Raw genomic sequence first — 14,288 nt, 5'->3', positions numbered from 1 at the left:
AGACTGGTTTTGTGGTCCAGGGTCACATATGTCAGCGCGGGTAGCCTTGTGGGAAGCACACCGACATACAGCGCCATAGCGCTATGGGCGTATTGAGTTCGAATCCCGATCCTGCCCCCCTCTTCTCTCCCTCTTCAATTCCTGTCAACTCTGAACTGTCCTATCATCATAAAGTCAAAATCAGGAAAAAAAAAAAAAATTTTTAGCATGTATAAATCGCCTAAAGTAAGATCAATAACATGGATTTAAAACTTAAAATGTTAATTTCATGCCAACTTTAGCTTCGTAACTTGTATTTTCCAGAACATTTAGTGGGGGAAATTATATAGAGAGGGATTTAGTCTACTGAGATTCGATTGGTTAAAATTTAATAAATTAAATTGGACATTTTTTAATATTATGTTGCCTCGCCCACATGATTCTGTTACATTAACAGATCAATCATACACGATATGAATTGTAACATTTTTCACTTCCTCTCTACAGCTTATCACCTGAATCTCTGGAACGATGTTGCCCCTCTCGACGCAGGTCCCGGCGAACGCCGTCAACGGAGCAGGCAGGACGATGGGCATGGGACGGGTGAAGCTGCTCAGGTCACAGCTGGGGATGTCATTGACCTCGTGTCTCATCACGATGGTGTCCATGACAAAGAAGCGTCCCCACGGCAACAACAAGGTGTGCTCCTGAGTGATGAACGGAGCACGCTCAAACCTCAGGGCTACGGCCACACCCCCGTTACTCACCAGGTCAAAGCTGAAGAAAAGAGAGCATGTACAGTTAGACATGGAGCAGATACTGAGATAAAACCATTCATTCATTTTCAATAATGTTAGAATATGGAGTAGTCTTCTTTAAGAAATGTTAGCTTTGTAGTTGTGGTTTCAAAATCTGGGTTGGTAACCGTAAGGTTGTTGGTTCAAGTCCCACAAAGAACTATCCATTAATAATCACCATTGTCCCCTTTAAAAAACTGAAATATGCAACTGTTGCAAACTGAAATAAATAAAGGCTAACCTATGATATTTTAACACTCTGATGTGTTGTTGATTGTGCATACAAAATTTATTGTGATTATGATATTTGGAGGTTAATTTGACCTGCATAATTCATCATTAATGGCAGCTACACAGACCCAAAATAATTTTTTACATATGTCAATTTCTCAACTACCCTTTGAGGCTATTTACATTTATGCCTTTGGCAGATGCTTTAATCTAAAGAATCCTACACTGCATTCAAAATGTACATTTTTACCAGTCAACCCATGATATTGATGTTGCTAGTGCCATGCTCTACAGTTTGAGCTTCAAAGCACACAAAACAAATGCATTTCCAGACTTCTTCTATTTAAAATGTTTTTAAAAATGGTAAAAAATATTACATACAGTTTATATGTACTCATGTTTTTATTTATTTATTTATTTATTTTTTGGGTCATAGCAACCCAGTTTTTAACCTAATACAAATACTAGGTTACTCTCTCATTGTTTGAATGAAATAGTTTTCATATTTGAACTAAGATAAATATGAATCATTTGCACATTTCTATACTTATCAAATCGTAATTCTCTACAACTTATCTGTTGAATTATTCCATTTATACATGTTTTAGAATTTAATAGTGTGTGGATCTGATTCATTAAGTACAGTTATTTGCTAAAGTATGGCAACCATCACACCCTTGAAAATGGTGTTTTGATTTCCTATTCAATGAAATTACAATGGCATTTCATTATCTCATAATGCCATTTACTAACATTTCAATCAACATTATTCACCGTTACTCTGTACCGCCATCAAAACCAGACTTAATAAGGTTGTAATTCATTATGTTTCTCTAAATGACAGGATTCAATTGAAAAGGACTCAGCTTCAGTTAGTTGGGACGGTTTTTATCTGGCAGCTCCACAATGTGACTGGAATACAATGAACCACTGGCTCAGTCTAATACACTGTGCTTTTGAATTTGCATTAATAAAATCCGCATGAATGGGTGGTGTGCGATGTCGTTATTCTCTATTGGGGAATAAACTGGCAAGATTCCTCTCCGCCGCAGTAGCCGTGCACACGCCGCTGAGCGTCTTTGTTGTGCGGTGGCACGGTGCGCTTTGATAAAGGAGGTGAGAGGGGAAATGACATTTAAGGGGAAGGGTAAAGTATTATTGATCTGTGCGTGTGAAGCTGTCTGTGCTAACATAACTTTACATCAACGCTACAATGACGGCACACGCTCTGCATATAGAGTCGCTCTGATCAGAGAGCTCTGTTGTTGATGCCACTAAACAGAAATGAAACAGGACGCTGTATGCGGGCTATCGTGTATACGGCTCGCTAGATGACTGATTGTGTACAAATCCAGAATGCTACTCTGATCTGCTTTCTTGTGTATCATGATGAGGAGACACACCTTTAAAACACGCTCTGGTAGACATGAAAGCACAAATGCACTTTAGTGCCAAATACGCCTACAACACAAACAGCCGATTAGCAATACGTGATATGTGGACTCACAGAATGCGCTGTACTGTGTGTCTTTGTTCTCGGGGTTGGCATAGATGCGGCGTGCATCTGTAGTCACACCTCACGCTGCTTGAACATTAATTCAACTACATATCCCAAAGGGCTATTCACACAGCTTTCATTGGCACGGCTGATAAACAAAGGTCTGCTTTGCCCTTGTTGTCGTGCCCTTGCTAAAATGTGAGCATTTGTCTGTGCGCTGTGGGAGTTTGAACAGAGTGTGCTTGTTGGGGAGTGTCTGCGAGAGAGAGCCTGTGTGCGTTTTTATGCAGCCGTATAGAGTCGACGCTAATCTGCAGTAAAAGCTAGCTGGCCAGTCACATGCGATGAAAGACACGCACACACATATAACCATTACATGGGCACGCACACGGCCCTAAAGGCTGCCATGGCAATCGATGAGCGATTCACAGGCCTGTTATCAATCACACAAGCACCTCAGGCACGGGTGACACACTTTATTAGTGCATTCAGCCTCTCAGTGCACACTTTGAAGGGACGCAGAGCTAACCCAAAGGGGTAGCCAGATCGATGGCTTAGACCCCAAACAGGTCGAAGCCACCCACTTTTAGTCCTCTCAACTGAACTTAGGCTGTTCACACAGCGGCAGAATTTGGTTGTGAGTCCCGATTGCTATATATGGTTAAATTCACAAACAAATTTGTGAGGACAAGCTCATTCTAAAACTGATTCCCTTAAAATTTTCAGGGCAACTGCATTTTGAGAGCAAGTGGAGCTTTACTTTAGGTATTTGTTAGCATAGACATAATGTAATAAAATTAGTATTATATAAAATTAACCATGGTTTTAAAGGTTTTAAAGTTTTAAAGTTTTATAGTAAGCAAAAATAAATTGGTTACTATAGTTAAACCATGGTAACCACAAAATAACCATGGTTTTGCTACACTAGTTTAACCATGGTATTTGTAGTAATGATATACAAATGGTAACCAATACGCCAAAAAACATGTTACTACACTTTTTCTATAATAAAACCATTGTACATTTTTGTAAGGGATAATATACCTGAAAACATTTTACTGTTTTAGCTCCATGTTTATTCTGTTTACATGCTAATCAGCCAACTACCTTTACATACTTTGATAATGCATACTTTGCATAATTGATTAGCCTAGCTGTTCAGCTTAGCATCCTGCTAACTTATCCACCTATTAGCTTAGCAAACTACTAACAATTAGCCTGGTATCTTAGTATAAAGTTGATGGGCTAGCCTGTTTGCCTAGGATATATTCCAGTTTTTTCACTGTTAATTTGTTCCACTTGTAGCTACCACTATCCCAAGGACAGTGAATGTTTTCAGGATTTTCTAGCAAGAACATTCTGGTAATGTTCTCTCAAAGTTATGAACAAACCTTCTTCCAATAATGTTATCTGGTCTTTATTAATGTTTTCAACACGTTAGCACAGAAACATCATTTATATACAGTACATTGTTCATGGAGCATTTTAGTTGGATTTTTAAACATTACTAACAACTTGTTTCAGATGGTTCAGAGAACATTCAGAGAAGTCAAATTCAAATGGAATAAGTAAGGGATAATCAACGGCTAGCTGTGCATTAAACGTTTTGAATGCACAACGTGGAGACGAAGAACAAAGCGCATTCAAATCGTTTAATGCACAGCTAGCCGTTGATTATTCCGTTTATGCCATGGTCATTTGCCAGCATTCACATATTAAAGATGTTAATAATATTTGCGCTGCAACAATTAATTAACCGTTAATTAAACATTCTTAGTTTGTTAGCTGGACCCTCCAAACCTATTTTGATTATTTAGAATACAATATTGAGATAATATTATATTTTTGGTTCCAAGGAGGATTGAATCTCTCACAACTTCCATTACATTAATAATCATGTGACGTCTTCTAAGTCTGCCATCTATAGCTCAGTGGTTCTTGATTACGTAACACAGCATTTTGCTCTCTCCTTCGGGAAATCAGGGTTGCGTAAGTGACTCAATACATCAAGGCAGATGTATAATGGATGGCTTTTAGGATTTCCAGAGTCTGACTTTAGGCAAAATTTTGTATTACATGAATATCCACTGCATGTTACTTGGTCAATCCGACTCTAGCGGTTGGCAGAGAAGCAGAGGGACCTCTTTGGAAGTAGAGAAAGAAGTAATTTAAAAAGCAATGGCACCAGTATGGAACAGACCACAATCAAACAAAATCAGTTAAGACAGCTTTCCCATTTTTAAGCAAGCAAACAGGTGCACTGGTGATTTCATGCCGTACTGACTCTGTTCTTGCAGTGCTTGATGGGCTGTTGTGGGAGGGAGACCATGTGTTTACGAGCAAAGAGAGGGAAAAATAGAGAGAGCCAGGGAGATGGAAGATTGTTTATGGCTACAAAAAGCACCATCCAAGCAAACAGGCAAAATGTGCAATGGTTTGCTGGGAATAAAATTGTCTTCCAATTTTATTTCCAGCACATTATAGAACATTCTGCCATACAGAAAGCAGTTAGAGTGCAGAGATGCTAACCCAGATCTTTAAACACTATTTCATCCCATGCTACAACTTACCTGCCGTCCTGTCTGGTGATGGTATACCCATAGCCTGGTTTGTTAATGAAGCTGATATTTACACCGACCAGCGGAGTCCCATCTGAAGTCACTACTTGTCCCCGGATAACACAGGCATGACTGTGAGGTTAAAAATGAAAATCATACTAAGTAAAACAGGTCATGTTGTTTCACCTTGTAGAAAAGCATCAGATGCTATTTGTAAACACACATAATAAATTAAACGAATCCCACAGCTCTGAGGAAACCTCAGTGGGGTTTCCTGTCTGAGAAGCAAAAGATAAGAGCAAAAAAATGTGATAGTGTTTGTGTCATTCCTGCTGTTTGAGAGAACAATGCGGAGCTATGAGTGCTTTCAGTCACAGCAGATATCTGGGCTTGAAACTGCCTCTATCTGATGTTATCTGTCTGCCTCAGGAGCTCCGACTTACTGATCGATATGAAAAAGTCAAACACAGATTCTTAAAATCCTCAACAAGTACAAAACAACTCCCCGCTCGACACGACTTCTGACTCATAGTGTTGGAGATTTTTAATCAGGCTTCATGCTGTTCAGGTTGAAGATTACAAAGATTTTAAGATTACAAAAAATTTAAAAATATACATTAAAACCATTATACAAATATTAGAGCCATCACGTTTTGTGAGTTCATACATTTTACCTGCCACATGATGTAATATTTTTAATAGGCCTAACTGAAAGCCAGAAATCTAAATTAGACATGTTTTACAATTTCACAGTAAAACATGATATTAAAGTACATTAACATCCCAAAAATTACACACATCAGCTAGGTTAAATAAAAAAAGCACCAAGGAAAAAAATTACACACTGGGGCTGTTTCTATGAAGGTATTAGGTATTAAATATTTGCCAGGTAGCGGAACAATTAACACTGGTGTGTAAGAGGCTGGCCCCTTCCTGTCCTTACTGCGGGCAAGATCACAGACCCAACAATATCCCTGTCCCAGGGAGGCTAACTTTATGCTAATTTAAGCAGCCTCTCACCTTCAGCAGTCCTTGGCTCAGCTCTGCGCCCCTGTAAACAAAGCTAGCAGAGATAGCGCACAGCCCCACCACAATGTCTATTATCAGACCGCGAGCGAACTCAAGTAGAATAGAAAATAGAGACAGAACAAGTGACAAAGAAAGATCACTAAATAAAAGGGTGGAAAGATAGAAAGAGAGAGAGAGATATATATAATGTGTAAAGCTTTTGTCTATCTACAACATTGCTCGAGGTGACAGTTTGATTTAGAGTATTCCCATTCAGAAGGGGCAGCGATGCAAGTTTTCACAGGGTGCACTGAGTGGAACTGTCGGCTCTGAGCCACAGCGAAATATGCCGAGCTGATTCAACAACTCCACGACAAATTATTTAAATATTGACATTAAATGGATCTAAAGAAGATAAAAAGTTCATTTATTCAGCAAACCCCTCTCTCAAACAAGGCAGATAAAAGCAGAAGGAGGTTTATAAACAACAGAGATATCACCTTGTGTAGCACTGGGTTGACAACCACGTAATAGAAGCAAATTGTAGGCTGCGTCTGACTTGATATTAGAAGAGACATCTTAAACAACTATGAAGGAAAACACGCTAAATTGTCCTGAGAGGCAGCTTCTGGGAGCGCTAAGAAGTATTTTTGTACGTACAGAGTGGTCTGAATACTTGTGCGTTTGGGAAAGGCTAAAAAAGGCTAAATGGTTAATGGACAAAACAATAATGTTTGCAAACTCTGTTGAAGCAGAATTATCAAATAAAAGTTGCAGCAAGTTTCTTTAGCACTGTAAAGCTAACAAGCTAATTAGATCTGCATATGTAAACAGCCACTATGAAACTAGGGTTATTATCAGGGCATTGCTAAGCATTAGCAACAACCCAAAAGCACCACTGTTCCAAATTTTTGCAGCAGATGCTGTCAATTCATCTACGGTCTTCGTTCCTGTAAATAAACATGGTGTGAAGCCTTAGCAAGCACTGCTAATTACTTAAAAAACTTCGTAGAAGGGGCTAAACATAAAAACATGCTCCCTCTCTTGCATTATATCTGCGAACAGCAGTTCTTCCATTTTGAAAAAACTGCATCATGTTCTAAATAGGCTAAATGGAGAGAAATAATGGGCCATCTCAGGCTGCCCCCCTTCACCATCTCCACATGATGGTAAAAGGGGCTAAGTACACTCAGATGCAGCAAGCAAACAACTTGACCCAAGTGCATCTCCAGGCAAGCACATTTATTCTTTTGTGCGATCCATGGTGTTCAGATAAACAGAGTGCATGCTATAGAGGTTAAAGAACATTGGAAGAACGTTCGAAAAGTTTCAGACAGGTGAGCCTTGTAAAACAGGGATAATGGGTGATCAGTCCCAGCCGTGTTACTTTCTTGTGGTTGCACATGTCAGATGTGCATTTTTGACATGTCTCTGAGCATGCAGAGGTGGTTGTGGAATCAATAAAGAGGCCTGATCAGGTGATGGCAAGGGGCTCTTTTAGACCGACTGTGGCTATGTCTAAGAGGTCCATCTGGGCTGCTGTCAGCCGCTCTCATATCTGTCAGTGGGCGGAGGAACGAAGAGGTAATAAATAATATATCAGCCCTGATATTTTTAGGTGAATCGAGGTCTCAAATCTTGCAGCTGCTGGCCGACTTCTAAAGCTTTTATTTATTTATGTCTCTTTTTTTTTTTCTTGGGAGATGATGGTGATGAAGGGTAGGCCGAGACTCCCGTCTTGAAATAATGAAGAGGGTATCAGAAGACTCCCTACCGAGCGTCGCAAAAATGTCACCTTGGGAAAATGTCACAGGGTATTACAAGAGCATTTCATGAATACGGGGTGACGTGCACAAAAGGCAATATCAAACAAAGTCCAGTGTTTCATCTTTGCATGAGGTTATGCGCATCGGACGCTCTGACACGACTTGATTGAGGGCGCAGTGATTTATGCAACAGAAGAACGTCTGGCAGATAGGACTGAAATGAGTGCATGAAGGAGAGCGCTGGACAGCTTTGAAGTGATCAGAGTCTCGTTAGGACAGAGCAGATTAGACAAAGGGAGTCCGTATTTGCCAGAGGCTCAGTCACACAAAGCAAAAGGCCATTTGGTCCAGAGTCTGAGCTGAACTGTGGGAAATGGCCATTTAAGAGATGTAAAAACAATACCCTACTCACTATAGTTCAGGGAAGGACTGCTCACTGATCCGAAACCCCTCTAAACAAGAAATTTCAACTTGAGTTTCCAAATGAACAAAGCAAGACAAGGTCTAAAAACAGAAGGCTTTGAATCGAAGGCCTATTTGGCACATTATGCCTTATGGAGATACGAATCAAAACGTCAACGCACCCTGGGCGACACCATTAGAGACATTCTCCATGGAGAGCACAAAAAGATGCTCATTTGCTTGTTACGTTTTCATTTTTGCCTTTGAAATGTCAGCTCTGCTTTCATGAAAGGAAATGCGGGGATACTCTACGACATTTCAAAGGAGCATAACTTTTTCCCAAGTCTCTAGTAGCGTCTTTTGTGCTCATTTCAATTGAGAACAGAAGGAGAGAGGGACGAGACCAGTGCACGAGTGGGATGCAAATGCAAAAGTGGCGTTCACTCTAGGTATTGTTTACAGATAAAAAGGGAACGCCACAAAATGGAGGCAAAAGATGAAAAGTCACATGGGATCACACAGTGACAGCACTGTTCTCCCATACGAAACATCTTTGGGGCACCTTGGGATGAGCCCCATGCCCTGTTTGTTTACAGGAACAAGAGCTGTAGATGGATTGACAGCATCTACTTATAGTTACTGATTGATCTAAATATTACCACTACGGTGAATTGGGATTTGGGAGAAGTATGGAAAAGAGAACTTAAACTGCAAGAAATTGCACAAAAATTGCAAACATTACTCAAGAAACACTTACATGCCATCAAAGGGGTTGGTGCCAGGGATGACGTGGGTGCTGTCCCGGCCCACCAGGAAGCGGACACGCTGGTAAAAGGACTGCAGGGTGCTCAGAGTGGAAGAGATCTGGGTTTCCTGGATAATATCCAGTGGATCAGGAGAGCCCACACACAGAGACGTGGTGTGACATGATGTCTGCAAACAGCAATCCGGGTCCATGCAGTCCATCAACCCATCTGATAGAGAGAGGTTTAATCTTTAATAACGGGAATGTAATGTCAGAAAATAAATCAGTGTTTTTTTGTTTTTTTCACAAAATTACTTCTTTTGAAAAACAATTTATCTGCTTATAAACTGCCCTCACTTAGTAGTGGCTGGATTTACATGGTTTCTAACTGGACAAAGCTAGTTTAGGTGGTTGAACAGATAGACTACCAGCTGGTGGACTTGGTGGTCATAGACCACTGTAGACAAGGTGCCACACTTACAGATTCAATTGGGTAGGGCTGCCTTCGACTAAGGATATTTCTGGTCGACTAGTAGTCGTTAATTTTAAGCATTAGTCGACTAATCGCACGTTTATTAATAAACTATTTAAATCATTATAATGAGCCTTTTAGTTGCCTACATAGCCTAATAAGCGCTCAAGCACCCGCATAAAGCTTGCCACAGGGCACCGGCAGAAGTAGCCTAATGATTATGAATGTGTCAGGGAAAGACAGCAAGGAGACTGCATTAATATTTTAATAATTTGGTAAACTAGTGCTTTCTTTGTTCTCGGTTTAAGAGATGAAGTAGGTGACACTGACTCGTCTTCTCCGCAGTAGTGATGCACCTGTAGGTTTCATACGGATTACATAATCGGGGAATATTTGTTTTCCATTTGAATTGGTTAATTTGAAAGTAGACATTTCGCTCTCTCTCTATATATTTTTTTAATGTCTCTAAGGCAAAGATATACATGGAGTTTCACGCTCAAGTTCACAGACTGAGATGGCTGAAAGCGCATCCTGTTTGTTTTCATTATTTTACAAAAGCACATTTTGTTGTTATTGTGAGTGCACACAAATAAACGTAGAGTCTTTACAGATTTGAAAGATGTATCACTCTTATCTGTATGACCAAAAATTATGTAGTAGCCTATTTTAAGAGCAAGTGAGCGCACCGGCGCCTCCACCTGTCCTGCAGTGAGAGCGCGCTGCTGTTCAGTTTCCACACTCCGCACAGACACTTGAACAGCACACATTTCTCTAGGTTAATGTTAGATTGAACGGCCATGTAAAGTTGATAATACTAACATATTTAAAATGATAAGTCATATTTGAGGTCGATGAATGATGGACGAGCGTTTGGATTTCCTGCCTGATGTCGGCTACTGTATTACCATAGACTAGCCGTTAACGATCTGTCCGTCACGAACTGCATGACTTCGCCTGTGGATTATTTTTATTTATTTATTTTTTTTTTAATGCGACTAATACAAATTTGGTCGACCAAGCCTCTTCTGGTCGACTAACCATTAGTCAGCTATTAGGGGGAAGCTCTAGTTAAGGGGGTTAGGTTTAGGGCCTCATTAGACCCAAACTGTGCACACACCAGTGAATGTTTCAGAAACCGGCCTGATCAGGTATGACCTGGTTACCAGAAATGTTCAGAACCTGGAACACAGATGCTTTCCAACATGCTTATTTTGTCCAAGCTAACGTCATTCCCCTAGGTCAGTATCTTTAAAGGAGAGGAAAAAGATTTCATCATCCCAAGACGAACATGGGCGAACCGTTAGCAGGATCTTGAAAACTTCTGAGAAATAACTGCCTCTGTTGGATGGCTTTCTGTGCCCTACAGCTGCGTTACTGCAGTAAGTTAGAGCCAGTCTGGCTTCTTATTTCCTTCATGATTTTTTTTTCTTTCGTTTTTCCCCCCTTTCCAACAGATTCCACACCTTTACAGGCAGCTCAGCCTCTCCCTCCTATAATTCAGCTGGTATAATTCAGGACTTCAGGCCATGCTGAGAGGAACCCTTTAATGTACTGAAGTGGGTCATCCCTTATTCTCTAATATCTCTCTCTCTTCCTCTCTCTCTACTTTCAGGAACCATGACCAGATGGGCCAAATTATAAAAATAACACCTCTCCTGGTGGAAGCGTCAACACTGCTTGTTTCGGTCACCGCAATAGTACCACCAATTGACTGCTTTACGACTAGCATATGTGCTAGCAATTTCTTATTCGTATTCTACATGTTATCATCATTTTAGTTTTCCATTTATCTGGATACCCACACAACCTCTTTTTGCTGTTTTCATGTGAATATCTAAAAAGCGATTATTTAGGAAGGTAACAAAAGCACCATTGAGCCTGTAGTTGCATCAAATGCTAGTCAGTGCTAAAACCAGGGGCTTGGTAACTATAGCAGAACAATGATATGTGATCTCCCCAAAGAGTGTGCTCTTCAGTGCAAAGATGTTTTATGCTCAGTATGGTGTGTGACAGGACAAGGCTACCTTTGATTTAGAGGCTTGGCAGGGGGTCGGTTCTTAGCTGTTGCTTGCTGGGAAATGGAGACTAGGTGATATGGACTTGGTATGTCTCTCTTTTAGCTTGGGGAACTTGAAGCCTGTGATTTTGACTAAAATGACTCACTCTTCTACAAGTGGACCCACAGGAAAGGTCTGACCATCTCCGATGCTATTTAAAGAGCTGTAAGAATCTTATCTCAATGAAGGTGCTCAAGGCAAACTCTAGATCTTAGTGTTCTTAGTGATAAACTGACAACAGCACAGGTATTGTAAAGAACTCCAGTGTAAGCAATAGAAAGAGAAGAGAAGAAAAGAGAGACCCAAGCAAAGACTGTTAAATCTTCATAATAAATGTCAAGGCAGCGTGTTGTTTGTGTTTGTACCTCCGTCATTGTCCTTGCCGTCACTGCAGGCCGTCTCCATTGATGTGTCGCAGCCTGCTCCCCGCCAGCCCAGCTGACAAACGCAGTACCAGCCATTATTACCCAGCGTGCATCTGCCGTTGCCATTGCACAGACCAGGACAGCCCTCTGTGCACACAAAAGCAAAGCATACACATTACAGAGGGCACTTTTCACCAAAACAAACATTACGCTATAACAGACGAGACGTTGCAAAGCCTAGTTACTACATCCCAGACGAAAAAGTCAAAATGAAGGTTTGTGGGTCAAAAGAGTGCTTCAGTAATAACAGTGATAACTTCAGGTGATTAACTGATACACCTTTTTAAGCCGTTATATCCTATAGAGGCAGACTCGTACTGCAGAGCTCCTCCAGATCAATACATTCTCATTAGTGTTGTACAATAGATGCAGAACTCAGCTCTAAAGAGAGAGGGCAAGAAAAAAAAAAAGAGGCAAGACAATGAGACAAGAAAGGTAGAGGCAAAATCTAACCTGGAAAAAAAAACAATTACCTCAACTAGATAAACAGCAATATGGATAATCACAGTGTTTCTTGAGTAATATACAAATAACAACCTTAGCTTTAGATAGTAGTCTAGTCTTAAATGTGGAAACCATAAGCGCCCGATACAACACAAACCATATTCTGTTTTATTCCAATATTTATCCAACATTTGAAAATAGGATTTCACAGGGCTGCGCTTGAGCAGGGAGGTTAATGCTGACAGGATGTTGATAGTACAGGTGGCACACGGTCCTACAGACACGGTACACTCCATACAACAGCGTAGAATGTCTGTCATTGTCATCTGTTTCTTCCTCCCCTCACTGCCACTTATCAGCTACCTGTCCAATTCCATTTCCTATGATGAAAACATAGACGAAAGACGAGAAACCCTGCGCCATCGAATGTAAAATCCTGACATGCTTTTCACAAGCCAAGAGCCGCTCTCCAAGATGTCTGAGCTGACCTATTTTGTCAGCGACAGTTAGCACAGCCACAGCTCGAACATCATAGAGACTAAAGGAAGGGAGAGAGAGAGTGGGAGTTTGTATAGCGAAAGAAAGGTGGTGGATGCCTGATAAGAAAGAAATCCGAGATGCCTCTAAAAGCCATGATCATTTCTAAAGATGGCTCAATGGGGAATGGCATGCAGTGTTTTCATCTAGGCTTCATGCATCATGATGCTATGCTCAATGTTCCAAGACAGCTGTGCTTCAACAACTGATATACGTTAGCACATTTAGCACCATCTAACACAAGAAAAAAAATAAATAAATAAAAATTATATATATATATATATATATATATATATATATATATAGCTGATCTTTGCCATTGCGTGTAAGTCTACACCTAAATGGAGAATCCATCAAGAAAGTGGGCTGTAATGTTGACTTACATAATTATATAGCTGCACAGATCAGCACAATGTCATGCAAATATAAGAAAGTGCAATGGAACTGTAGTATAGTGGTTAGAGCACATGCTCTGGCACGGTGAGCTATGATACTCTTGGGTAAAGAATCCCAAATAGCAATTTTGATGACTTGCATGATACGGTCTAAACATGCTCTTGAAAGAACAGACCACCATCCTGCAGATTTTAAACTCTAATCCCAGTTAAACACACCAGAACCAGTTAATCAAGTAGAGAAAAGACAAGAAATGAGATAATCCAAAGTTCTTGTCCCTTAGTCATCCTCAAAGTCATCCTCACATGCTTGTTCCAGGCATGTGTACTGGATTGAGCTGAAGCTAAACTCTTCAGAAATGTGGACCTTCAGGAGCATAAGCATGCAGGACCTACAGTTCCTTGGTGCTTTGGACTTCTCATTGGAATACTACTAAAAAGTCTACACAATGCTATGTCAACAAAACATGCACTTTGAGGACGACTAAGGGACAAGACCTTTGGATGATCTCATTGCTTGTCTTTTCTCTACTGTCAACGGAAGTTGCAAATAAGCAGATCACAAAACACAAGGTTGTACTTGCATTCACAGCCTCCAGCTGACCTCACATCGGTGTAAGGTCGATCTTTTTGTGCTCCAAGGCAGGCAGTGACAGTTATATGCTTTGCTAACAAGCAGAGGATGAGCCTGTCCAGTAGACAGCAGGTTCCTCCTTAAACACCCAAACAGACAAACAGCTGCACAGTCTGCAGTGGCGAGACGTCTGAATGGTCTGTTCTGAATGCTTATTAAAGAGCTAAATAAATAAAGATCTGTACTCTGCTGGCAGCAGTTCAGCTTAATTGGCAGCCCTTTCAGAGAGAGGCCCCTGTGGAGCGCACCCGCGCATCAGGCTGAAATAGCTCCAGAGGGCCACAAACCGCCTCGTGCGACCCCTGCAGTTCACACTAGCCACACAGCCTCTCTATGCGGG

General features: G+C 40.8%; 1 protein-coding gene across 1 annotated transcript in view; it reads right to left on the bottom strand.

Annotated features, from left to right (window-relative positions):
* Positions 1 to 14,288, bottom strand: part of tenm4 (teneurin transmembrane protein 4) — a 231,648-nt gene that overhangs the window by 59,110 nt on the left and 158,250 nt on the right. Inside the window, 4 exon segments of the mRNA XM_058744934.1 lie at positions 495 to 756; positions 5,076 to 5,195; positions 8,997 to 9,213; positions 11,879 to 12,025. Coding sequence (XP_058600917.1) covers positions 495 to 756; positions 5,076 to 5,195; positions 8,997 to 9,213; positions 11,879 to 12,025 — 746 coding nt within the window.

This window comes from Onychostoma macrolepis, chromosome 15 (genome assembly GCF_012432095.1).
Source record: "Onychostoma macrolepis isolate SWU-2019 chromosome 15, ASM1243209v1, whole genome shotgun sequence".
NCBI classification, from domain to species: Eukaryota; Metazoa; Chordata; class Actinopteri; order Cypriniformes; family Cyprinidae; genus Onychostoma; species Onychostoma macrolepis.
Note: the sequence above shows the minus strand (reverse complement) of the source record. Positions and strands in the feature narration are given on the sequence as shown.